Raw genomic sequence first — 27,700 nt, 5'->3', positions numbered from 1 at the left:
GACCAAAGCCGGGAATGGATCCCCGGTGCTTTGAGGCAGCAGTGCTAACCATTGTGCAACCATGTACTTAAGAACTTCCAAAAGGGATTCTCCACCACATCTTTGTGTTAACTCCAAATCTGATGCCGGGGAGCTAGGAGGTTAAGGGATTGTGGCTCTTATGTCATTGCATTTTGATTAAATCTTAAAACTGGTTCTTCTTGTTATTGAGATTCCTGACCCTAGATTATACAGCAGCAAAAAATGGGCAGAATCTCTCCAGAAACAACACGCAGACAGTTGGAGATCTGGCAATATCCATTGAAATTTGAGCCCAACACCTTCTCACTAGCAATACTGATGTGGAGCTGACTGCTTTATGGTCAACTGCTTTGGCCCTCTCTGAAAAGAAACTTTACATTTGCAAACCTCAAGTGTTCTGATGCAACTTGCAGATCCAAGATTTGTTGTTCCTATTAGACTGTGTTTACATCATCATTATTATTGTATTTCAAAACTGTAAGGAAAAACCTCCAAAAAAAATTATCATCAGCTTTCTTGACACCATAGTAAACCAATATGCAAGAGAAAAGCACTTTATATTGCCATCAATTTAAACATTGGGAAAATAATATCAAACATTTATAGTGCTTTGTTCCTCTTGCTTTTTTTCCCCTGTTCATTGACTCATTTCTTCGTTGCTCAATGAATGGCGTCATTTCCCATTCCCACTTTATGAACTCTACCACTTATGAATTCATGCTTTCTTCATAATTCTTAAAGTACTAATGGCTTCCTGCCTTATTGTGGCTTTAAATTCTAGGTCTTGGACCTCATAAAATCTTTAAATATAGGCGAAGGGCTGTAAAAATAGTGTAGGAACATAGGAGTAAGAGTAAGCCATTCAGCTCCTTGAGCTTGCTCCGCCACTTAATTAGATCATGGCTGATCATACATAACAGTGCCATCTTCCCATGTTATCCCCCAAATCCTTGTTGTTATTAATATCTAAGAATCCATCGATTTGTCTTGAACATACTCAATGTCTGACCTCACACAGCCTTACACAGTTATGTTCTTATGTTCGAGAGAATTTCAAAGATTCACAGCCATGTGAATGAAGAAATCCTCCTCATCTGAGTCCTAAATGGCACACCCTTATTCTGGGATGAAATACCCACCAGAAGAAACATCCTTTCTGCACCTACTGTCTTTATCTCCTTCAGAATTTTGCAAGTTTCAATGAGATCACCTCCCATTCTTCTAAACTCTATGGAATATAGGCCCATTTTCACCATTCTCTCTTCATTGGACAGTCCTGCCATCCCAGGAATTAGTCTGGGGAACCAACACTGCAATCCCTCAGTCAATGCCATTACTCCTACAAATCTCGTTGCCAAACTCTATGGCATACGCTCAGCTCCTTCCTCTGTGACTGGATCCTAGACTTCCTAACCCACAAACTGCAATCAGTAAGGATATGCAAAAACACCTTCTCCATGATTGTCCTCAACACCAGTGCCCCACAAGGTTGTGTCCTCAGCTTTTTACGATAATCCTTACACACCTATAACTGCGTGGCCAAATTCTCCTCCAACTTGATAACATCACTGCATTGGGTCGATGAAACAACGAGATGGACTACAAGAAAGAGATGCAGAATCTGGTGAATTGGTCCCTTAATGTCAGTAAAATGAAGGAGATAGTCATCGGCTTCAGGAAGCATAGCGGAGGATATGCCCCTTTCTACTTCAATGGGAATGAAGTGGAAATGGTCAAGAGCTTCAATTTTCTAGGTGTCCAGATCACCAACAACCTGTCTTGGTCCCTCCATGCTGAAGCCTTAGTTAAGAAACCTGACCAATGCCTTTCCTCAGGAGGCTAAGGAAATTTGGCATTTCTGCTACAACTTCCACCAACTTTTACAGATGCACCATAGAGAGCATTTTTTCTAGTAGTATCACAACTTGGTATGGTTCTGCCCAGGATTGCAAGAAACTACAAAAGGTCATGAATGTAGCCCAATCGATCTTGCAAACCAGCCTCCCATCCATTGACTTTGTCTACACTTCCCGTTGCCTCAGCAGTCAACATAATTAAGGACCCCACACACCCCGGACATACTCTATTCTACCTTTTTTCATTGGGATAAAGATACAAAAGTCTGAGGTCACATACCAACTGACCCAAGAACAGCTTCTTCATTGCTGCCATCCGACTTTTGAATGGACCTATCTTATATTAAATCGATCTTTCTCTACACCCTAGCTATGACTGTGATACTACATTCTGCACCCTCTCTTTTCCTTCTGTATGATCAGTATGCTTTGTCTGTATAGCACGCAAGAAACAATACTTTTCACTGTATACCAATACACCTAACAATAATAAATCAAGTCAACTCAGACCTGCCGAGATTTTCCAGCAATTTCTGTTTTCGTTTCAATGCCAGTGTCTGTAGTATTTTGCCTTTATTATAAGTTTCATTTTGGTTGAAGCTCCAAATCTTTTATTTTCCAAAATATACTTTGTTCATAAATCTGTGGGAACATTACAAACATTCCAAAATGACCTTCACAAGAAAAGCAATAATATTCAGGTTCTTTACATACATCAAATAGCATACTAAAATACTTCAACACATTAAAGGAAACATTTCAGACATTTTGCAATGATCTTAGAAATGTCACAAAGTTATGTTAAACTTTGTTTACATGTGAAAGGATGCACTCTGAGGTGCTTCAGTACAACTGTTTGAAGATTCAATTTTAAAAAAATTACTCCAATCTTAAAGTTCCAAAGCCAAAATCCATTCCTTGCTTGCTTCAAAGACCAAATTCAAATTCCAACTGAATCCAATTCATGGTATTATAGAAAAATCATAGAATCCCTACAGTGCAGGAGGCTATTCAGTCCATCGAACCTGCACCGACAATCCCACACAGGTCCTAACCCCCGTAACCCCACATATTTAGTCTGCCAGTCCTTCTGATACTAAGGGGCAATTCAAGCAGGGCCAATCCCCCTAATCTTTGGACTCCCATCAAAGGGGGTCAAAGAAAGTGGGGCAGCATGGTGGCACAGTGTTTAGCACTGCTGCCTCATTGTGCCACGGACCCAGTTTTGATTCCTGGCTTGAGTCAGTCTGTGTGGAGTCTGCTTGTTCTCTGCGTGGGTCTCCTCTGGGTGCTCCAGTCTCGTCCCACAGTCCGAAAGATGTGCTGGTTAGGTGCATTGGCTATGCTAAATTCTCCCTCAGTGTACCCAAATAGGCACCAGTCAGAGTGCGGTAACTAGGGTATTTTCACAGTAACTTCATTGCAGTGTTAATGTAAACATAATTGAGACAATAATAAGATAAACTTTAAAATTCAGTTGAATCCAATTCAAGGGGGAACAAACAAAATCCAAGCTGACAAGATGAGGCCCCTATCTTGGGCTTAATTTTAGCCAAAAGGCCGAAAAGCGATTCAATTCATTGACATTGAAGATTTGGGGGTTGTTCAGCGGTTGATGGGCCAGTAGAGGTTGTGATATTTGATGAGTAACACTTCCCTGACGGTGACGTAGAGGGAGCATGCGGTGTCCGAGGGCACAGTTGATGTCTTCCGTGCCTGCTGGGCACTGCAGGAATTGGGGTCTATTATTGACCTCTTTAATCACATTTTAATTTGATGTTTTAAGTTTCCTTTCCACTTTGCTTTTTGTTTCCAGTGGTTCCCCTCCTTTTAGGGAGCTGCTCCTTTTGAGTTGTCCATAAGTTGATTTTATTCAAATTGAACAAAGAAAGATGTCCCTGATTGGGACAGTAAAAAGTCTCACAACACCAGATTAAAGTCCAACGGGTTTATTTGGTAGCAAATGCCACTAGCTTTTGGGGCTTTTCCCCTTCGTATCTGACCAAATAAACATGTTTGAATTTAACCTGGTTGCGAGACTTCTTACTGCGTTCATCCCTGCCCAACGCCGGCATCTCGATATCCTGATTGGGAAGTCAACGACTTCCCATTGGTGAGCTGTCCAATGACATCACAACGGAATGGGCGCGCCCTGACGTGATGGCGACCAATCAGCTGCCGCCTGGCTGCAAAGTGCGGGGTGTGTCCGCGGTCTGCAAGGTGCTCTGTGTGTGTGCGCGTATGTGTGTCCACGCCCACTCTTTCGGCGGACCAATCATCGTCCCGTCCCTGGACACCAGCCCCGCCCCTTTGGGCCAGGGCCCCCCCCTTCGGCGACATTCGCGGCTCGAGCACCCACCCCTCAAGCGCAGGTCACGCCCTCTCTGGGTACAATCCCCGCCCTTTCGAGGTCCAAGCCCCGCCCTCGGAAACCCATTCTCCACCCGCTTGGTGTACTCGAGGTCCGACCCTGAGGCGGCAACTCCGTCCCCTGGAAGATGGCCCTGCCCCCCTCTGACCAATGCCCCGCCCCTCAGGGGTCCCTCCCTCCGGGTACCAGCCCCGCCCCCCCCGGCAGCCGCCGATTTTCATTCCGGATAATGGCGGCCGCGACGTGCGGCGGCTCTCTCCGCTTTCCGAGTGTCAAACACAGCGGCGGCCCCGGGCCCAAGGAGCTTCCGCCCCCGCAACCGCCGCCGCAGTCAACGGCTCAGCCGCCCAGGAAACGCGCCGACTCCCGGCGGAGGCAGGCCGCCCTCAGCTTCCTCAGCAACATCTCGCTGGACGGCCGCCGGCCGCTGGAGGTGCTCAGCAACGGCTACCGGCCCGAGGAGGAGAGCACCGCCCTGTCGGTGGCCGCCGTGGTGACCTCGGGCAGCAGCCGCGGCGCCCCGCTCGGCCTGGGCTGCATCAGCTGCATCTCCGGGGTGCCGAGCGCCGCGCTCATCACTCAGACCCCCCGGCTCGGGCCTGCAGTCGGCACCGTCTATGTGAGCCCCGCCATCACGTTGCCAAAGGAGCCGTGCCTGGGCGCCGAGGGTCAGTGCGAGGGAGCCGCCGCCGCCCAGCCGGGGACATCGGGCCCCGGGACACCCCTACCTAAGAGCGGCCTGACACCCGCCGCGGGGACCGCTCTCCTCGGCCTGGACCTCCAGAAGCAGAGGTGGGTGATTGTAAGCGGCTGCTTCAGTTTATTTATTAGTGTCACAAGTAAGGCTTACATTAACATTGCAGTGAAGTTACTGTGAAAATCCCCTAGACACCACACTCCTGCGCCTGTTCAGGTACACTGAGGGAGAATTTAGCATGGCCAATCCACCTAACCACCACATCTTCTGGACTGTGGGAGGAAACCGGGGCACCGGGAGGAAACTCACGCAGACACAGGGAGAACGTGCAAACTGCACACTGACAGTGACCTGAATCAAGAGTCAAACCCGGGTCTCCAGTGCTGTGAGGCAGCAGTGTTAACCACTGTGCTGTCGCATGTGGGGATGGGGAAGCAGCTGGGAGCTTCTCTCAGCATCCACAGTCAACAATGGTCCCTCACCCAGATGCAAAAAACACACAGAGAAAAGATGACTGACATGTAGTGACTGTGACCCCCAGACGGAACCCAGACAGATAAGCAGTGACCCCAGACAGAACCCAGACAGATGTATGGTGACCCCAGGCAGACACAAATAACAGACGCAGAGAGCGAGAAAATGTTGACACGTACTGGCGGGTGGTGGGCAGGTGGTGGATGTAGGCTCTCTCTGGCAGGAGGGCAGGGAATGTAGATGCAGACTGGTGGAGGGATGTAGGCACACTGCCAGGAGAGAGGGATGCGGGCACGTACTGGCAGAAACTGAAGGGCAGCCATGTGGAGCTTTTAAGTCATGGAAAATTTAGCAAGTTATTGCATTTCATTAAACTTCCAGCAAAAGTCAATCCTGGTAAATTATCAGTTTGAAATTGACAAATTTTACTTTATTGTCGTTCAAATGTTTTTCCAGGATTTGATAGATCAAAAAGCTATTTTTTGTTTGTTTACTAGTTGTTGTCACTATATGTCAAGGTGGAAATAGGTTATTATGAGTTAATCGTAAAAGTCCTTGCTAAAGTCTAGTTTCTTCTATGTCAGTTGCTAATGTTCCTCTGCAATATATTTAAAGATTTAAACTACTGTTTCAAAACACAGCTGTTCCACATAGAGGAGAAAAGTAATGTTGGCTAAGTTTCCTTTGACCTCTTTAGAAAAGACTTCTAGCCATGCCTGGGTAAGTGCATGTCTTCTTCAAACAATTGAAATATAAATGTTTGAAGAGTTTGAGGTGAGAGAGAGAGAATATCAATACATTCATGTAGAGTTAAAACTAGACAGGAGTGTTAGATATTTGAATGTCAGGTTCCCTTCAGGCATTTTCTCTTTCCGCTTCACTTGGAATTGTCCTGATTCCAGATTTACATTGCAATTAATGTCTGTGTAAAGCAGAATTTGCCTTGGGCTTAACTTGTAGCTAGAATGTATCCTAAGTTACAAAACTGTTTAAAGATATTCCTGTGCAAAATTTTTATTTTTTGAGCATGGGTTTATACAGAAGAATGCTATTTGACCCATCTTATCTGCCAGTTCTTGCAATCCAAAACTGATCCTGCTGACACCGTTTTTTCCAAAACCTAGTATCGTCCTCTTTCAAATATTTATCCAATTACGTTTAAAAGATGCATTGCACTAATCGCTGTGACGACTTTTGAAAGTCCTGGTTCACACCAGAATTGTTCTTACTAGTTACCCTCACTGTGTGAACATGTATTTTTGGATAACTGCACTCAATTTCAGTTTTAAATTTAATTCACCTTGTTAGAACAAAGAAAACTGCTGTTCCCTATAGGCTGCTTTTTTTCATATTTGATAAGCCAAGGGAAATGTATCTTACCTCTCTCTGCAGCCTCTTCATGTTCCCATGGTAGCATATCAAAGTGACAGACAGTAGTGACAATTCAGGTCTGTTTTTCAGATCTGTTCCAGGAGTACACAAGCTCTTGGTAACTGAATTGAGGATGTAGGAAATTCATGGGTTTGGTGTATTGAGGATAAACATTTTAAAACATGTTTAAACATACTACTTTTAAATAAAAATAGAGTAACAATCAATTTTCAATAAACCTGTAGCAGGGAAATTTTTAAACAACAATGTTGAAAGGAAATTGTTCTATTTTTATGTTACTAAGAAATGATTTGCTAAGGTTTGTCAAATTGTGCCATTCTGACCATAAAGTGATCTAGCATTATTAAAAACACAGTGCTGGAAAATCTCAGCATGTTGGCAGCATCTGTGAAGGGAAAACAGATTAACATTTCAAGTCCAATATGATTCTTCAGAACATAAGTGATTTTGCATCTTGATAATCTTTTAGAAAGCTTGGGTGATGAGTAAGCCTAAAGCTAATTGGATTATAAAAGAAAAGGTAACACCTCAAATATTGCATTTGCAATTCGTGCATTATTGGAAAGATTGGATGTGTTTGATTGTTTTCTTTGAAACAGAGAAAGCTGAGGGGAGATACAATGCATTATCCCACAATTATTGCATTTTAACTGCTTTTATAATGCAACTTTCATGATCATCAGACATCTCAAAACACTTTGCAACCAGTTTTGAAATGTAGACACTGTTAGTCTGGGAAACACAGCAGGCAAATGGGGCAAACTTTCACAAGCAGCAATGGGATAATGACCAGATTATCTGTTTTTCATTGAGGACTACATGTTGGTCAGGACACCAGGACTAACTCCCCACCTCTTCAAATAGTTCCTCGGGATCTCGTACATCAACCCAAGGCAGCTGATGGGGGCTCAGTTTAAATTCTCATTTGAAAAATGACACTGTTGATAGTGCAACATTCCATCCTTATACATTGGTGTTGTTTTTGCTTGAGTCTTCGAGTGGTACTTGAACCTAGTGACTTGGGTGAGAGGGCTCCTAGATTCTCCTAGGCAGTCTCTTGGGATTGAGGATGACAATTGCTTCCACTCTGATTTGATGAGTTATGCAACAGCTGATAAATCCAATGTGTGATCTGCAGACTTTGCCACTTGAGTCAGATGGTGCTTGAAGAGTTGGCTAAGTGGATTGTTTGAAGGTTCGTGAATTTCCCTCCAATGCCTCAGCTTTGCTTCTGCACAATCCAATGCCATTACGAATGAGCTTTTTCCATTTGGTTGGTCACAAGTCAAGATCTCCACAGAATCAATGGATATGTTTGGCCTCTTCAGGGATGCTTTGAAACCATTTCCATTGTCTTTGTGAGTGGAGTTGCTTCTGAAGTCTGGTCTCAAGCATACAAATGACTGTTCTACCCAGCTGGTTCTGCACCTTAACGCTAGGCAAGTTGGCTTGGGAGGGAGTGCTGCTCGTGGTACTTCAGTGCCTACTGTAGATCATCCAAGTCTCCGAAGCGCACAGGAGCACAGAGATCACTGCTACCCAATAATCTGAGGTTTAAGATTTTGGTCCTCGGATACTCTTTACTTTCCTTGGTTGGTCAAAGTCTGAGCTGGTGCTTTGGAGATGACGATGAATTTCATCTTCTGTCTTCCCTTGTCGAAAGGAGGCTTCCACTGTACAGAAAATGATCCACATTTTGCAGGATGTTGCCATTGATCTTAATCCGTGGAGGGAGTTGTTTTGGTATGGGAACTATTTGGAAGGAGATCTTTGTTTTCTTGATATTTAGTGAAAGGCCTCTTTTCCAGTTTACTAAAGGAAGGAGTCAATCAATGACCAGAGCTCAGTTTCTGAGTGAATGCACACAAACGTCATCTGCGTATTGACTCATAGCCAATACAGCATATATAATTTGCTCTGAGTGTTCACTGTAAATTATCGATCTGGAACTTTCGACTCAACAAGACAGCGATTGAGTTTTGTTATTCCATAGAAAATGCAATCCTTTTCTTTAAAATGAAATTTCCTTGTTTTGGCAGAAAGCTGACTGAAATATGAATTCTTTTCCAAAAAATACAACAGACCTGGCCTTATCTGAAAATAATTAATTTCTGGTGTAAGTCCTCTTCCAAGGCTCAGATTAACGCAGATTAAAATTCTGAATGCAGAAAGTGACTTTTCACCCCTCATGTTGACAGACCTGTTTATTTCAGTATTTCTATTACTGAACTTTGAGCAATTTTAAGAGCGGTATTTAGCTAAAAGTTACCACGTACCATCTAAATTAGTGCCTAAATACACTGGCTCATGCAGTGTACAAAAAAGGGTATAATTCACAATTGTTGTAGGATATGTAACTTGACGTGAATGAGCACAGGTATGTGTTCATCTCTTCTAGTGAAAAGTCTGACAACACCAGGTTTAAGTCCAACCGATTTATTTGATAGTAAATTCAGTAGCTTTCGAGGTTTCCCTCTTCATCAGGTGAATGGAGAGTTCTGGCCTTAGGTCTCAACAGGGATCTTGGGTTCATGTTGCACTATCTGTAACCCCCGTGACTTGCCTGGGTTTGCAAAACATCACTTACTGTACTGTCTGGAGACAATACACATCTCTCTAACCTGTGATCAGTGCTCCTTCCACTCACATTGTCGGCCACTGTAGGACTTGAACAGCAGGTTAGGTGTAAAGATTCGCATTCTAATCAGTAATCTGTAAACTGTGCTTTATATGCTCTGTCTGACCGGCATATCCACCTCATCTCTTCTATGCAATGTTTGACATAGAAACATAAAAGATAGGAGCAGGAGGAGGCCATTTGGCTTTTCTAGACTGCTCTGCTATTCGTCACGATCACGGCTGATCGTCCAACTCAATAGCCTAATCCTGCTTTTTCCCCTTAACCTTTGATCGCATTCACCCCAAGTACTATATCTATCCGCGTCTTAAATACATTCAATATTTTGGCATCAACTACTTCACATTACTAAATGTATATCTCAGATTTAACATATCTGAACACAATCCATGATGTTTACCAGCTTCAGAAAAGACTTTAGTGAATGGTATTATCAAAAAATGCGTAAATGATTTGGAGCTAACACAAACTGAACAGCTGCAAAGAAATACATAAGTGAAAACAAATACTAATTGAAAGATTGCACAGGGAGGTGGACAGTGAAGAGTGTGTGTAGGGAACTGATAGAAATCTATTTAACTCTGCCAGCTTTAATCTTGAACAACAATAGCTCACGCATTGTGTGATTGAAGTGTCGTATTCCTCATCTTTCAGTTATGTAGTATTTCATTCTGTAAGCTACTAGTAGCCTTGATCAGGAGTATATGTCAGACTTGCTTTCACGTTTGTTAAATGTGAAATAGGAATTTCTAGGCTGCAGGAAATGTGGAGAACAGAGGTTTCTTCTTTTCAGCTGTAGACCAAAGACAAATTTTAATACCATATTTATTTCCTTACTGCTTTGGTTTGACTGTTAGTTACCATTATTGTGCAGCAGAAAGAATGAGTTGTGATGGACATCAACATCAATCATTGCCTAGTGTGTAGAATTATATTAAAACTGTTGGCATAAAGAGAAAGGTAGGATGACTGTGAGGCCATGATGTTGTCAGTTCTTTGACACTAAAACATTTTAATGCACTGCTGTGAACATATGAAATGAATCTGACCAGGACAAAGTAGCCCAGCTTTTGTGTACAATCCCTAACTCAGTGTCAAAGATAAGTTATAAAGATAAAGCTTTAACACTTGAGATTATTTTTTCTTCTGAGCTTTAAAATTCTTGTAGTTAAAACTAGTATTTAAATATTGCTGGAAAGAGACAGGTTGCTGGAGCTGTCTTGTCATATAAAATGGAGGATAGGCTAGAAAGGCTATGCCTTATGGGCCCTATCTGATGCAGAAAAGGCATGCTCAGAGATCAAGGAGGAGAGGTTGGCTGTAATCTTCGCCATAAAGAAATGGTCACCAATATGTTTAGGGACAGCATTTCACAGTGACGAATGATCATAATCCCTGTAAGGCTTATTTTGAGAAAATAAAGCCATCTCTCTAGTGGCGCCTGCCTGGTTTCAGCAGTAGGCTTTATTGATGGCTGCTTATGAATATACTTTCCAGCACAGACCGGAGTCATAAATATTAAATGCTAATGCCTTACCGTGTCCTTTGCCACCAGAAAGAACACTCCCACCAGTGCCACAAGAAATTGTCCTCGCCTCGAATTTTTTTAACACACTACCTGGTTGGCATTACCAGGGAGTGTCTGAACAACTAGAATCCTCTCTGATAAGGAAGGTGGCATCCTTCTACAGGCAGCAAGGGTGGCTGTCCCCACATCCAGCAGGAAATTAATATTAACAGTGCCCACCTACAGATGTCCAAGATAAAAATGTTGGCTAGCAGATATGTGTGGTGGCTTGGGTTGGATGCAGATATAGTATGACTATACACTGTGACCAATGCCAGGTACAACAAATCAGTGGCCCTGATGTATCCTTAGCAGTGGCCAGGTCAGCCATGGGTGTGAATCCACATTAATTTTGTAGGCCCATTCATGTGCACTGTGTTTCTACTTAGTGGGTGCATATTCAACTATTCAAAATGGCTAGACATCTATGAAATGAAGTCCATGACTACTTTGGCAACAGTGGAAGATTTAAGGTAAACTTTTGGTACTCATGGTTGCCAGAGGTATTGGTTTCAGACAATGGGACAGCATTCACCAGCAAGGAGTTCCAGCATTTCATGTTGTCAAATGCCATTAAGCATTTGCGTATCACACTGTTCTACTACTCCTTGAATGAACTGATGGAGAGGGCTGTGAAAACTTTTAAAGCAGCCATGAAAAAGCAACCACTGGCATCCCTACAGACCAAATTAGTGTGTTTTCCTGTTACCTGTAGAACAACCCCCCCCCCCCCCCCCCCCCCCCCCCACTCATGTTGGCTGGAGATCTGCAGAGCTGCTGATAAATAGGTGTTTGAACCAGCTTGGCTCTCGTATTTGCAAATTTGTTGGGGAGGGTGAAGGCAAAGCAGTGTGTGCAAAGAAACAACATGATTATACAAAACTGAGAGAATATTCAAAGTGGATGATCTAATATATGATAAAAATTTTGGGAGGAGTAAAAGTTGGGCCCCAGGTATTGTGGAGCGGTCCAAGATGGGCCTGGTATCGTATGAAGTCGTAGTTCAAGGTAAAAGACTGAAGAAGCATCTAAATCACTGGAGTCACATAAAGAACCAGAGGGGCAATCTGTTCCGAAAATGTTTTTTTTAAACTTTATTCCAATCCAATTCAGAGTCCCAACGAGTTGGGACATTCCCGATGCAAGCTGACAAGACAGGGCTCTCACCACCTGTCTTGGGCTTGATCTACATGATCCAAGCTGATTGGAATAGGTATAGCTGCTCCTCAAAGGCTTGATCTTATTTGCATCTTAGCCAAAAGGCTGAGATGCTGCTTTAAAAAATTGCTTCAAATGAAGCTGAAATGTAACCTAATGACTTCAACCAAGCACAGCATGTCGATACTACACTTGATCTTAGCTGTTCTGAAAATGTTATGGTTGAAAAACAAGTCATTCTGAGGATGGGTCGAGTAATTTGTGGGAACTGGGGAAGGGATCTGCATTGATGCACTTTTAGAAGATAGAAGTCCGATTTCTGAAAGTGAAACTGAATCTACCCCTGCAGACGGGGCACTTCATTTTGGGCTGTGCTGCTCGAAAAGGGAGAGGACATCATTGGACTATGCTAAATAATTTATGGTGTTATATTGTAAATAATTTAGGTTAGGGGTATTGGCCATGCGAAATCCTCCCTCAGTGAACCCAAACAGGTGCCGGAGTGTGGCGACTAGGGGATTTTCATTGTAACTTCATTGCAGTGTTACTGTAAGCCTAATTGTGACTCAAGTAAATAAGCCTTAATTTAACTTTTGATAGCTTGTGTTTAAGGGATTTAAAGTGGGAGAGATGTAATAGCGAGCCCCTTTAAGAGGGTAAGGGTTTCGGAAGGTCCTATGCAGCCAATCAGGCCGAAATGCATGAATCCTGGAGCTGAACGTGGGATTTCCCAATCATCGATAGCAGAGTAAATAGCTACTCTGTTGATAAATAGTTATACAGTCATTCTGCTTGGTGGTCACCTTTCCTTCCAGTCCGGTACTAAATCCTTTTTTGGTTGTAATAAAAAATATCTTGCCTTTAAAAGGAGCACAACGTTCTTGTTTTCTTGTTACAACATTGATTTAGCTCTCCAGGCTCCTCAATGTGAGTCATCCGATGGTCACAAGGACCTTAGGACTGTTCTATTTAATCTTTAGTATCATTGATTTTCAGTCATATTGAAAGTGGAACTACAAGAGATCATAACCTTAGTGAAATGCTTCACCTTCAATAAGTGTACAACATGGCAAATGTGTCCAACTAAAACAATAAACCCTTTCTGTAGCAGGGTGAATGGGAATCTACCTAGTTGTTGCTGTTTTATTCAGTGATCAGTGAGGCATCACTTGGGCATATGTTTTAATTGGCTTGAAATGTCCAGAATGTCAAATAGAACCCCTGGAACATTTTTGCACCTGATTTGACGCTGCACTGGATTTAGGTGCTGCATAGCATCAAATGGGCAGCACGGTGGCACAGAGGTGAGCACTGCTGCCTCACGTATGCCAGGGACCCAGGTTCAGTATCATTCTTGGGTGACTGTCTGTGTTCACTTTGCATGTTCTCCCCATGTCTGCGTGGGTTTCCTCCAGGTGCTCTGGTTTCCTCCCACATTCCAAAGATGTGCAGGTTACGTGGATTGGCCATACTAAATTATCCCTCAATGTTGGCGGTGGGGGTATGGGGCAAGAAGCTGGCAGGATAAATACATGGGGTTAATTGATTAGAACCTGGGTGAGATTGTTGTCAGTACAGGCTCGATGGGCCAAATGGACTTCTTTCGCACTATAGAAATTCTGTGAAATAGGAATACTGTGAAATTTCCAACCCTAGGGAGTCTTGCTACTCGTTTAAACGCAAGTTAAGCTCTAATTTTATTTGCATCATCTTAGTATTTATTAATGTGTTCCTGAAGGTCAGGGAATCTGAAACGGCGGGAGGCTTAGGATAATTATTTAGGATTGAAGAGAAATTATTTCACTCAAAGGGTTGTGAATCATTGGAATTCTCCATCTCAAATGAATTCTCTATCCCAAATGATTGAGTGCTCCATCATTGAATCCGTTTAAAGCTGGAATAGACAGAATTTTGGTGTCTCTGGGAGTTAAAGGACACGTGGAACATATAGGGAAATGGATTTGAAGCCCAAGAGCAGCCATCCTATTTCTCATGAGATGGAAACCGTTTCACAAACTCTTTAGCATAAATAATGTCCTTGGATGTCTCTGATATGAGTGCAGTCACTGCAGGCTAATAAAAGTTTGTGCTAATCCCATGGCCTTTTATAAAAGCATGCATGGGAAAATATGCTGCGAGTTTGACCCTTTCACCAAGGGTTTGTTTAGAAAGAATGCTGTAAGCTTCTCTTGGTCTCATTGTTTAGCTGACATTTGAAATTGGGGTCATTGTTGAGCTAAATTTAATTTATTTACAGCCAACATCTGCACATGTCATGTACTTCACTAGTAAGGGTTGTGGGGGGTGGTGGAAGCAAGATTTGAATCCATTTTTCAGGTTGTTCTTTGCAAACATTGGTGATTCTTATGAGAAAGAAAACTTTGCCATTGATTCCTGCTGCCTGAAACCAGTTATTAGATTTCTTGTGGGCAATTTCTATTCGGGAACAGTTATTCAACAACTACAATATGTATAGTTTGGTTCTTAATGTTTGCAGTGTATAGAATTAAGGCTTAAAGCTAAAAGAATTCAATCATGGATGAAAATTAAGAGAGGCTTCCAGCTAGTTGGTGATCACCTCTGTTGTCGGACTAATTCTCTTGACATTCAGTCCAGGATGAATATCAATTTCCTTCAGTTAAACGTTGGGGGAAAAACTAAATCCCCTAACACGCACTCTGTTCCCTAACCACTAATTTCATCCCCTCCCATGGGCCAATGTCACAGCATGCGTCGTTTTGGACTTTGAGCAGAGCTTCTGATGCCATATTCATCATAAAGACTGCCTACTTCTGCTCCATAATATCACATACCTCTATCCATCTGCTATATATTTTATTTGGGTTTTTATTGCTTCCAGTCTCAGCTATCATGAAGGTCTCATGGCCAGCCACTTATCTTCCACTTTCTGTAAATGAGCACATCAGATATTCTGCTGCCTGGATTTTAAATGATACCAGCTACCATTCACCCACCAACCTTGTGTTTCCTGATCTCCAATGGTTTGCCTGTTTTTGAAATTTTCATTCTCCTGTCCAAATACCTCCATATTCTCACCCCATTTTACCTCTGTAACTGCCTCTGAAAACATGACATTCCTTCAACTCTCTGCTTCCTTTGTTTCATCATTGACAGTCGTGCTTTAAGCCATCCAGCCACTAGGCTCTTCCATTCCAATCCTCCTTTTACGACACAACTTAAAACTTGCCTCTTTGAACAAGATTTGATCACCTGTCCTAATTTCTCCTTGTCATTGTTGATGTTTGATTGATTATGTTCCTTTAACGTGTCACAGGATGCTACATAAATGAAATTTGTTGCAAAATGGTGAGTCAAGAATGTGCTTGTATAAATCTGGAATTTGAAATAAATGGAACCTACCAGCAGTGTTCCCTGTAAACTACATGCAGTAATTCAGAAACAATGTGTAGGATGCTCAGATTCTGTCCCCTTAAAGCTACCACGCATGTACAGCCATGCTTAAAAATGGCTGCACATAGCGGAAGACATTTAGAAGGGGCATTGCCTTCCAGCATAATGGCCACTACTGTTGCGTATTTTAGTCCTTTAATGGTTTTGTCTTTGCCCAGGTATGTTGTTCCATTTTGGGCATTATAAGTCTGTTGTAGAGAGGAGCTGACATTTTTATTCAGCTGTTCCTTCTCAACCATCCTCTTTAAGTCTCATTTCGCTTTATGAAGGAAACTTTTTCAAAGTGAAAGCATTCATTGCAAATGGAGTGAATATGCTGTGCATTAGACATGAACACTTATTTATCTCCTTGCTAGTGAATGGTATAATGTCATTTGCTGATCCAATTCCACGGCTAACTCCAGCTCATTTGCAGTGCTGTTTATCGTGAACAAAATAGGTGATAATGATCCTGTGTTGTTTGAACCAGTTATACTTCAAAGCTGATTTATCTCCAGATTAGATCTTAAATTAGTTATATGATTTTGTGTTCTTTGCATTTTTTAGATTGCTTTGAAGTGCACAAGCTTAATTGAATCCTAATTAGAAGAAAAACAATTTATGACCACTAAACTGGCAATATGCAGAGAGAAATCACATATTCTCAACATAGTGTTTTAGTTGGTGAATTAGGATGATCACAGTGCTTTTATGTTCTGTGAGGACAAGACTCCCAACTATGTGAGAGAGAAGTATAAGGAAATGCTAATTATTTATTCTGTGCATTTTGCCACATAATTGAATTGATTTATTATTGTCACATGTATTGGGGTATGGAGAAAAGTATTGTTTCTTGTAAGCTACACTGACAAAACATACCATTTATTGATGGAGGAAGGAAAGTATAGGGTGTAGAATAGTATTGCAGTTACCAATAGAGTGCAAAGAAAGATCAGCTTAATATGTGATATGACCATTCAAAATCTGGAGAACTGGTGCGACAACAGCAATCTTTCCCTCGATGTCAGCAAAACGAAGGAGATAGTCATGGACTTCAGGAAGCATAATGGAGGACATGCCCCTGTCTACGTCAATGGGGACAAAGTGGAAATGATCAAGAGCTTCAAGTTTCTAGGTGTCAGATCACTAACAACTTGTCGTGGTCCCTCCATGCCGATGCTAGTTAAGAAAGGCCACCAAAACTCTACTTTCTCAGGAGGTTAAGGACAATTGGCATGTCTGCTATGACTCTCTCCAACGTTTACAGATGCACCATAGATAGCATTCTTTCTGGTTGTATCATAGCTTGGTATGGCTCCTGCTCTGTGCAAGTCTGCAAGATACTACAAAGGGTGTGAACGAAGCCCAGTCCACCACGCAAACCAGCCTCCCATCTATTGACTGTCTCCACTTCCCACTGCCTCAGAAAAGCAGCTGGTATAATCAAGGAACCTGCGCATCCAGGACATACTCTCTTCCACCTTCTTCCATTGGGAAAAAGTCTGAGGTCACATATCAACTGACTCAAGAACAAATACTTCTCTGCTGCCATAAGACATTTGAGCAGATCTACCTTATATTAAATTGGTCTTCCTCTACACCCAAGCTATGACTGTAACCCATTCTGCACCCTCTCCTTTCCTTCTGTGAACAGTATGCTTTGTCTGTATAAGCACAAGAAAAATACTTTTCACTGTATACTCATGTGACAAATCAAATCACAAAGTCTGATGGCAGCAGGGAAGAAGCTGCTCTTGAGTCGTATGGTACGTAAAGCTTTTGTATCCTTTTCCCTACGGTAGAAGATAGAAGACAGTATGTCAGGGTGCATGGCTTCTGAGCTTGGCATCCATCATTGTACAGGAGGTGTGGGTTGGAAAACCATTGTTAAGAGGATCTGTTGAAAATAACATTGTTTTCACATTGAGAGGTGAGTTATTTATGTAAAGCTAAACAAAGATTGATAGAATGGCATTCTATTTCATCATTGTCTTGGGAGGTTGGTAGAACGAGTGGTATTTGACCTGATAGATGGGAAAGTAATTAGCTGTTTTTTTTTCCCCTCTGTGAATAGTAATCAAACTGATACGTTATCTTTCTATTTCTCCCTCCTAATTAGGAGACACCACCTGATCTGAGAGTTTTCCAACTTTTCTGTCTTATCTCTAATTTCCTAGATCCTTTGCTTTTGATTTTTCAATGGTTCTTTTGTGTTTGAATTAGCTGTTTGTTTGTGCTGACTGTTGCTTTGAGGCAGTTTAAATGGGTTTTACAAGTTACTTGCAATGAGGGGCTAACAAATGAGTTGGCAGCTGAATGTTTACACGACATTCAAAGCTGAAGTGTACTTGGTTTTAAACGACAAATTGGACTTAAACTCAATTAATTAATTGAATCCAGTGTTATGCAGAACTTACATGGTGTGGGATTTTAAGAACAATGAAAAGATCCAGGATAAGCACAGGTTTAAGGAATATCAAATGGACTTGTTCAAGTGCTGTTTCTATACCAAGTGGGCAATCTATACTTGGGTTAACAGATCTGGAATCAATATCAGCACAGAAGGTTAAGTAAAAGGCAAGGTTTAAGCTAACATTACAAGTGAGAAGATTACCAAGAGCACAGAGTTAGCTGCTTGTAAGGGCAAATAAGACTATCAACAATCCCTGCAGCGTAAAAGGAGACTATTCAGCCCTTAGAGTCTGCACCATCTCCAAAAGAGCAGCCCCCCCCCCCCCAAATGCACCCCACCATCCCTGTAACCCTGCATGTTTACCATGGCAAATCCACCTAACCTGCACATCTTTTGGACTGTGGGAGGAAAGCGGAGCAAACACACAGACATGAAGAGAATGTGCAAACCTCATGCAGCAGACAGTCACCCAAGGCCGGAATCAAATGCAGGTCCCTCATGCTGTGAGGCAGCAGTGCTAACTACTGTGTTATCACGCCACCCAAATGGGCAGACAAGATGATTAAATAGGTCAGATGTACATGTACTTCCCAGTTCTTCACTGTATAATGTAACCAGGTTGCGTCAATTGCACCCCGCATGATCTTAATTGGATATAGTCTTTCATGTGTACTTAACCAATCTTTTCAAAACAGGTTGAAATCCAGTTAATATAAGGGGTCAGATATGAATGAAGTAAAGCTATTTGATCCTCTTGCTGTTTGTAAGGTAACTTTTTTTCTAGCCAAGGGTATTAAGGAATATGGAGACCAGGCAGCCAATGGAGTTAGAATATAAATCATCCATGAACGGGAGAGACTCGAGCAGATTGGCCTATTCCTGTTCCTATCTTCCTGTGGATTGCAGAGTAACAAACATAATAAAATTTCATCTTGCAAACTTTCAGATAATCGAAAGTTTACTGTGTATAGAACTTGGGAGACCAATGAGGACTGTGTTGGACTAGTCAAGTCTGGAAATGGATGGGGGTTTTAGTTTATAGATGAGCTAAGGCTGTGCTGGAGACAGACAATTTTGGAGGTCATCTTAGGTGGTCTTAGTAATGGCATGGCTATCTGGTCATAAATTCATGGTCAAATATAACAAAGTTTCAAACAGTCTGGTTGAGCCTCAGATAGACGTGAGGGATCAAGAAACTTGAAAACAAAACAGGAAACCCAAAAGGAGGAAGAATAACAGACTAAGGAAATCTACACTGCGAGGATGGACATCTAATCTTTATTTAAAATAGAAAAATCATGACATTGTAACAACAAATAGCTACAGCTGAGTCAGTGGCTTTTAAATATACCTTGGTCTGACACTTTAAGAAGGAATAGGGTAAAAGAATACCACAAATTAAAGACAACAAGTGCATAAGGATTTAAATAGAGAAATTATTTAAACAGTTTGAGCAACAGAATTGGTCACTACTCTGTTAGTTTGCAAACAGAACAATGAATAAAGCATTGAGGATATTTATAGCCTGGTTAAAGCTATGTATTTATCAACAATAGTGAACATAATTGTAGGAGATGTGACTTCTATTTTTAAAATTGTTCTTTGAGCTGTTTACTCAAATGTTGACTCTCCAGCAATGGTTCTGGATGTTGAAATAAGCAATCTAAAAATAGGGGTATATTTGGAAATTAATGCCCACAATATATTTAGACACTGTGAAAGAGCAGAAAAATAAAATAAATGAGGACATTTGGGAGGGGGGGAGGACGTGGAGAGGATATGAGGAGACTCTTGGGGACACAAATGGAGTATCTTTTGGGAAGGAAAAAGGAATGCGTTGAAGGTTGAAGTTCCATTGATGAATAATAGAAACTAGATCAAATTCAAAACAACTTCCATGAGGTAGATAATCAGTATAAATATAGAAGAACTAGAGAAACGGAGTTTGGGGAAAAGTGAGCAAATTAACAAAAAGCATAAAGGGCAAGAAATAGCATATTTCTGTTTGAGGTCACAAGAGTCTTTAGCAAAGGCGATGAACAAAGTTGCATTAAATGTGGTCAGAAAGATAGAGCAGGAGATGGTTAAAGGGTGGAAATGGCTTCTACCAAAGTCAGAAATTAGAGGATTAGACTGAATAATGTGGTGAAAACACCAGTGTTGACTGTCATTGCCAAGCAAGTATCATAGCAAATCATAGAAACCCTATAATGCAGAAGAAGACTATTTGGCCCATCAAGTCTGCACTGCCTGTCCGATAAAGCATCCTACCCAGGCTCTATCCGCACAACCCCACTTATTTACCCTACTAATTTCCCTAACTTTCACATCCTGGGACGCTAAGGGCATTTAGCATGGCCAATCCACCAAACCTGCATGTCTTTCAGACTGGGAGGAAACCCAGGCAAACACTGGAGAACATGCAGACTTCACACAGAGAGTGACCCAAGGCCAGAATCAAACCCAGGTCCTGAAACTGAGAAACCTGTACCAATCAATATTATCAGAAGGGACACATGAATTACATTGCAGGAAGTGGCGTGATAGACCTTTGTTTCCTTGAGATGTGATTCAAAAGTAAACTTTATAAATTATGTTTTCTGTATTGGTAATAAGGTTTAGCTGTAATTTTCTTAATTTTATTCAAAGGTACTATGTGTTCTTGCAGAAATGTCAGTGACACTTTTAAATGGATTAGGGTTGAAATAATTTTCCCACCTATTTAAAAACAAAACTTGCAAGATAGATGAGATCAGAAAATTGATTATTTTCTATGGTAAGAAATTAATTCTGAAAATTAACCAAAATGTTATAAATCTCTGCACCAGCTCCATCTAGCTGATCAGTGTTATCTCAGTGGCACAGTGGTTAGCACTGCTACCCCACAGCCCAGTGACCTGGGTTCAATTCTGGCCTTGAATGAATACATAGAGTTTGCACATTCTCCCCATGACTGCATGGGTTTCCTCCGGGTGCTCCAGTTTCCTCACCCAATCCAAAGATGTGCCGATTAGGTGGATTGACCATGCTAAATTGCCCCTTAGTATCCCAAGATATCAAGCTTAGATGGATTAGCCATGATAAATGTGTGGGGTTAGATGGATAGGGTGGGAGAGAGGGCCTAGGTAAGATTCTGTTAGAGGGTCAGTGCAGACTTGATGGGTCAAATGGCCTCTTCTGCATTGTAGGAATTCTATGAATATGCTCTAGTGACCAATTAGTGGGGAATCTTAGCATTTCCAGCAAGTTCTAACATAAAACGTATACAAAGGAAAGACTCTTTGGTCCATCCAGCCTGTCCCATTGTTTAAAATATTACTTTTCCTGGACCAATGAGTAAAATATAATTGGTGCAAACTAGAAGTTTGTGTTTTATCTTCCTCTAGATAGACAAGAAATATAATCAGTATCTCAATTGTCATGAAATTACCTTCTATTATCAGCATTGATGGTTTTGAAATTAGTATTTCTGCAGTAACTTGCATTTATAGCACCTTTAACAAAGCACTGAATCGATGCTATGAAGACAAAACCTGAGCTGGGGCTATGAAATTGGCAAAGCTTGATTAGAGATGAAAGCTTTTAAAGAAGAACAAGCTGGCTGAGAGGACATTAAACTGAAATTGCTGAAGGCATCGTGCCTTATGACTTTGGGGCAGTATAAAAAGAGTAACATGGAGAAGCAGTGTTTGGTGAGGATCTAAGACTGGAGGATATTGCTAAGATAAGGTGCAGCAAGACTTTGGGGGATGTAAAGAATTAGTGACAAAGAGTCCATGTGGGTCAGTGAAGATGACGGTTATGGGAAAGCAGGACATGCATGACAAACTTGTTGCAAAGGTGGAGCGTTTGGATGTCTAGAATGAGAGGTCAGCAAGGAGCATGTTGGAATAGTCAACTATGGCAACGATTGCCACTTTCATCTGGTTCTAACAGGCACTACAGTATGGTTAAAGCAAACAGTGTTATAGTAAGATTATTTTTGTGATGAAACTAGAATGTTTCCTGAAAACTAGCTTAGGGATGAATGAGATACCAAGATTGTGAACAGCCTGGTTCAACCTGTGTTTGATAGGGGAAGGTATCAATGGGAAGGGGATTGTACCGACGGCAAGGGGTTGAGGGATTGTGGCTGGGACCAGCAGCTGGCTTCCATCATTTCAATGCTGAGCTAGAGAAAGTTAGGAATGATTCAAGGCATCTTACACAAATTCACAATAGAGAGAATTAAGTGGTTGAGAGAAGTGATAAAACATTTGGAACTGAGTGCCATGAGAGTGCATGTGGAAGCTGGTCCTGTATTTGTCAATATTACTTAGGATGACAAAACAAAAAAAGGGGGGGAATGAGAGGAGGTCTATTCTTGCTCCTGGCTTCTCAGCGGTTTGTGTTTTGGTCACTGCTGTCTGCTGGTTACAATGTTGGGCCCGTTTATGCTAATTCTACCCTTTTTTATTCTGCTTTTTCAGTATGCAAATCTCAGGTGGGGTTGTTTGGGAAGTCAACTATAATTTACGAATTGGTACAGCAGTGAAACGTGTGCTGTTTTAGCAGTGAAACTGCAAGTGTCGAGTATACAACTAAGTCCATTTTTAATGGCAACTTTAACTATGTGCTACAGTGGGGAAGAAAGCCTGTAATTCTTTAAATGAATTTCTCTCTACTCACATCAGAAATTACTGACTCAGTTTTACAGCTGCAGCAGGTATGCAATGTACAAGCCAATTTTATTTTGAGAACATTATGAATGCCACCAACGTGCTCAAAGCGAACCTTTTATGGTGTGCGTGTTAACTGGGAAAAAACATGTTGGTCAAAAATGAACTTTTAGCATTTGCCTGTTTCCATGCTGCTTTAAATAAATGATTAGGCATCCATGAAGCTGGCTGTCATGAGAAGATTTGAATGTTTCTGTGGAAACATATAGTATTCCATGGAACAGCTGTAACGACTTTAGAATATGTCCAAAAAATTGTAATATATTAAAATATACAATTTCAGTCTGAAAAACAACGGAATTCACATATTACATCTACTTTGTGTCAGAGCTAACAATGGGATACTTTGAATGCAATTAAGGCACTGATGTAGCACTTTTGCTTCCCAATGTTTGAGGGAGTGGGAAATTCATGAATGATTGTTTAAATAGACTTAGATTTTGAAGAAGATAGAAGGCAAGTTGAGGAAGGGTGGACCACGGTTTAAATCTGGACCTGCTGTTTCTTCTCCAACCACCCCATCCAAAGCTTCTGTCATATTTTCACAAGTTGAACTATAATTTTTATAAACTGTGCCACTAGAAATCTGTCACTTGGCTCCATGTTGTCCTTAAGCAACTCATCAACAGTTGCCACCATGATAAAGATGTTTAGGGACTTTATTGAATTCTTGCTTTGACATTCACATATGTGAGTGAGAAGAATTCATTGACAAAAAAATGACAATGTAAATGAGTACATTTCTGAACTGCCTTAATTGCATTCAAAATGTCCCATTGTTTCGTCTGATACAAACACAAACAAGTGAAAAGCCAGGGTCTTTCTGAAGAATGTTGATCTTTGCGATATTGGAGTTTTCCCACTTTACAGTAAGGTTACACTTAAATAATAGAAGAGGGGAGTGTTAAGAGGCAGATACCAACAGCCATTTAGTTTCTGATCACAGAAGTTTGGCTTGGCTACAAATTTGTAATAGGCATGTCACACAACAGATCTTGTATACATCTCAATAACTGACTCAGTAACTGCAATTTTTGTATGGGTAAAACATCCTGTCTGCTCAGCTTTCGTCACATAATTCTTGGTGTCGTTAATCAATAAACTTTTTTTATGTTTTGCAGAAGCAGAACCTCTTCAGGATCGCCCCATCCAAAAAATACAAAGAAAGTTCACTTTATCAAAAATATGCGGCAATATGACACGAGAAATAGCAGGTAATTAATATGAAAATTGGCATATTCCACTGGTTATTCATGCAAGTGGCATGACAAGCAATAATTCTTGAGTTGGTGTATCTTATCACTTCACTAACTTACCTCCTGATATCGTGTGGCTTCATGTTTATTGAGGGCTACATTCACACCACAAGTATCCTGTACACTGTCCAGGCTTTGCCCCATCATAAGATGCACAAAAGTACTACCTATTCCAATTGCAGTCTAACCAGTGAATTTATTTACTTCAATTGTGTACATTACATTTCAAATGACTCCAATCTATGCAATTCACTAACCTATTACCACATTCCTGATTTCAATTTTCGTAGTTCTTCTGATTTTTATCTAACTTTTGATGTCTGCCTTATAAATTGAAAAGAATATTGGTTTCACCATAAGCCCTGAAGTACCCTCCAGTCTGAAAAATATTTATTAATCATTTAAGGTGATCTGTCATGTGACATTCCATCTATGCTTCCTGGCTCAATGTTTCCAAGTACCTTTATCAAAACATTTTTTGGAAACCCATGTACAAGACTATTATTTCCTCCAAAGAGCTCAGGTAACTGGTCAGAAAAGGCTTGACTATCGCACATCTGAGTTTGCTACTATTGACTAAACCTATAATTTCTTTGAGCTTATACATGCAGGTTAGGCTGGTTTGTCTTTTGTTAACTAATCTTTTTTTGAACAGAGGTGCTAAATTAGCAACCCTCCAGCAAAACTTACACATCCAAATATGTTCACACTATATGATTGGAACCAACATACAATCTGTGAATGCTTTTTAATTATATTGTGGACAAATCATGAGATATTGCGTATATGCTATAGTTAGGTATTGTGCAGTGAAAGTTTTTTTTCTGAATAGAATTCAGTTTAATGTATTTGAATGTTACACTTAATAACTACCCCATGATATTTTCTGCTGCATGTAGTCCTGTATACAATTGTCAACTAATACCTGGTTTTATCGGTTTCATTTAAGGATAGTTCTCATCTGTGCTAAAAGATCACTGTGCTCAGCATTTTCTGTACTGCCTTATGGAGAATTTAACTACATGGGGTAAGAATATTTTGTTTTCAACTAAATTCAAAAGTCACAATTATCTGTTGTACTGACTAAACTCATCAGTTTTTCTAAAACTTCATTTTACACAAATGAAACTCAATTCATTTTAAATGTGCATTGAAACCACACTGTAGCATCAATTTAAAAGCAATGTTACTTTGCATAAAGCAAAGCCAGAATCCTAATTCCAGTCCAGAGCTGAGGCCAATGTGTGGTGATATGCCCCGGGGGGAGTAGTTTTGCTCCATTCAAAGTTAGTTTGGATCTTTAATATATAATTTCTACTACCAAGCTTATGAAGCTGAAACCACTTTGCATCACATCAGAAACAACAACAACTTTGCATTTATGTAACAACAACCCAAGATGCTTACAGTTGTATTACCCAAAGAAAATTTGACAGTCACATAAGGAAATATAAGGGCAGTGACCTAAAGCTGGGTTGAGAGTTAGGCTTTATGGAATATTTTGAAAGAGGGACGAGAGGCAGAGAAGCTAAAAGGAGGAAATTCCAGCGATTTTAGGATGTTGGCAGCTAAAGGTGCAGCCAAATAAAAGCAAAGTAGTGTGGATGCTGGAAGTCTGAAATAAAAACAGAAAATGCCTGGCAGCATCTGTGCAGAGAGAAACACAGTTAACATTTCAAATCTAAATAACTCTCCTGCAGGTATAGCCATCTTTGGAGTCACCAAAATCAGGGCTTGGAGAGCGCAGATATTTCTGAAGGTTGCAGGGCTGTTAGAGACAAGAAATGAGAAGCAAGGTATTTCAAGAAAAGAATGAGAATTTTAAAATCAAATGTATCTGAACTAAGAGCCAACATGGGTCAATAAGCACTGGGGTAGTGGGTCCGCAGAATTGGTGTAAGGAGGGCAGCAGAGATTTGGATGACCTCAACCTTAAGGAGGCCAGAATGAGAGAGATCAGTGGGATTGGAATAAACAAGTTTAGACGTAACAGAAGCACAAATAAGGGTTTCAGCAGCAGATGAATTGAGGCAGGGGCGAAGGTGGAAATAGGTGATCTTCGTAATGACGCAGATATGTGGTTAGAAGTTCATCTCAGGGTTATACATGACACCAAGATTGAGAACCGTCTTGTTCATTTGCAATGGAAAGGAACATTTTCTTCCTTCATGGGAAATGGGTGTGCTGGCAAAGCCAGCATTTCTTGCCCATCTGTGATTCTCCTTGAAATTGGTGGTGAATTGCTGCAGTTTGTATGGCATATGCATACCCACAGTGCTATTTATTACATTGGGAGTTTCAGGATTTAATCCAGACTGGAAAAATGGTGATAGATTTCCAAAGCGGCATTGTGTTTGACTGCACAAATTTGTTACAGCACAGGCAATTTGGCCTGATATGTCTGCATCGCCTCTCCAAATGAACAATTCACCTAGGGCCACTTCCGTGCCTTTTCCTCATAACCTTGCACTTTCTTCCTTTTCATATAAGTTTAATTCCCTTTGAAATGAATGTCTCATTTGAACTTGGCTCCACCATACTCTTGGGCAATGCATTTCCAGACTCCAAGCTTTGTGTGAAAATGTTTTTCCTTCAGTGCTTTGTTCATTTGGCCATTTACTTTAAATCTTGGCAGGTGACTTGCAGGTGGCTGTGTTGCCATGAACCTGCTGCTCTTGTTCTTCCGATGGAGGCAGTGTGCTTAGGAGTTGGAATTTGTGGTAGGGACTTTGGTCTTTCTGGTGTTGGTTGGACAAAATTTATGCTCATTGCTGATGGGAGTTTTGACAATGGAGGGGTGAGGTGGTAGTGAGCTGTGTGCCATTAGTATACATGGAAAATTATAGTTTCAGATTACATCACCGGGGGCACAGAACATAGGTGAGAAATTGGAGAGGCAGGAGCCCCAAACATTCATTCTTAGTTGTTTCAACTAAGACATGTTCATGATCTATAAAGACATAGGATATAAAATATAAGGAGTGTGTGGGGCAGCACGGTGGCACAGCACAGCACTGCTGCCTCACAGCGGCAGGGACCCAGGTTCAATTCCTGGCTTGGATCACTGTGTGCGGAGTCTGCACGTTCTCCCCGTGCCTGCACATGTGTTTCCTCTGGGTGCTCCAGTTTCCCCCCACAGTCTGAAAGGCATGCTGGTTAGGGGCACTGGCTGTGCTAAATTCTCCTTCAGTGTACCCGAACAGGCACCAAATGTGGTGAGTAGGTGATTTTCACAGTAACTTTATTGTAATGTTAGCCTATTTGGGAAACCAATAAATAAATGTTAACATTATATTTAATTGGCAAACTAAATCAAAGTTGCACAAGGGCAGATCAGAGGGTTTATTTGAAAATTGGGAGCCTTATGGTTGAATTTCTTTGCCAATTTAAGGGCCAGATTAAAAATGTTCCATTTGTGGCTTCCATCAAAGATGATTGCCTTTACACTTAGCTCCCCTTCCCAAGCTAGGATGATCCATCATTCTGAAGGCTGGTGAGCTTGTGTATAAAATTAGAATTTTTTTTAAAAGTTGCTAAAATCGATTTGATGCACACATTATGTAAATGTATGTCTATCCCTGCATCCCAGTTTCTGGGCTCGGTCTGCTTTATCACTGTGTGCTGTATTGGCTCTATTCTGAGAATATTGCACTAATTGCACAAAATATATACCTAAATGTCTGTTGTCTAACATCTAGATTAGCAACCATTTGATTTTTTTGAGACCA

The 27,700-nt window shown here is 41.1% G+C and overlaps 1 protein-coding gene across 1 annotated transcript in view; it reads left to right on the top strand.

The window, feature by feature from the left end:
* The first annotated feature begins 4,477 nt into the window (after nucleotides 1-4,477).
* Nucleotides 4,478-27,700, top strand: part of LOC145353857 (CDK5 and ABL1 enzyme substrate 2-like) — a 35,921-nt gene continuing 12,698 nt past the window's right edge. Inside the window, exons 1-3 of the mRNA XM_080204755.1 lie at nucleotides 4,478-5,040; nucleotides 23,838-23,930; nucleotides 24,922-24,999. Coding sequence (XP_080060881.1) covers nucleotides 4,478-5,040; nucleotides 23,838-23,930; nucleotides 24,922-24,999 — 734 coding nt within the window. The remainder of the gene's footprint in view (nucleotides 5,041-23,837; nucleotides 23,931-24,921; nucleotides 25,000-27,700) is intronic.

The sequence above is a fragment of the Carcharhinus amblyrhynchos genome, chromosome 16 (assembly GCF_965287045.1).
Source record: "Carcharhinus amblyrhynchos chromosome 16, sCarAmb.v2.hapA, whole genome shotgun sequence".
In the NCBI taxonomy this organism is placed as follows: Eukaryota; Metazoa; Chordata; class Chondrichthyes; order Carcharhiniformes; family Carcharhinidae; genus Carcharhinus; species Carcharhinus amblyrhynchos.
Note: the sequence above shows the minus strand (reverse complement) of the source record. Positions and strands in the feature narration are given on the sequence as shown.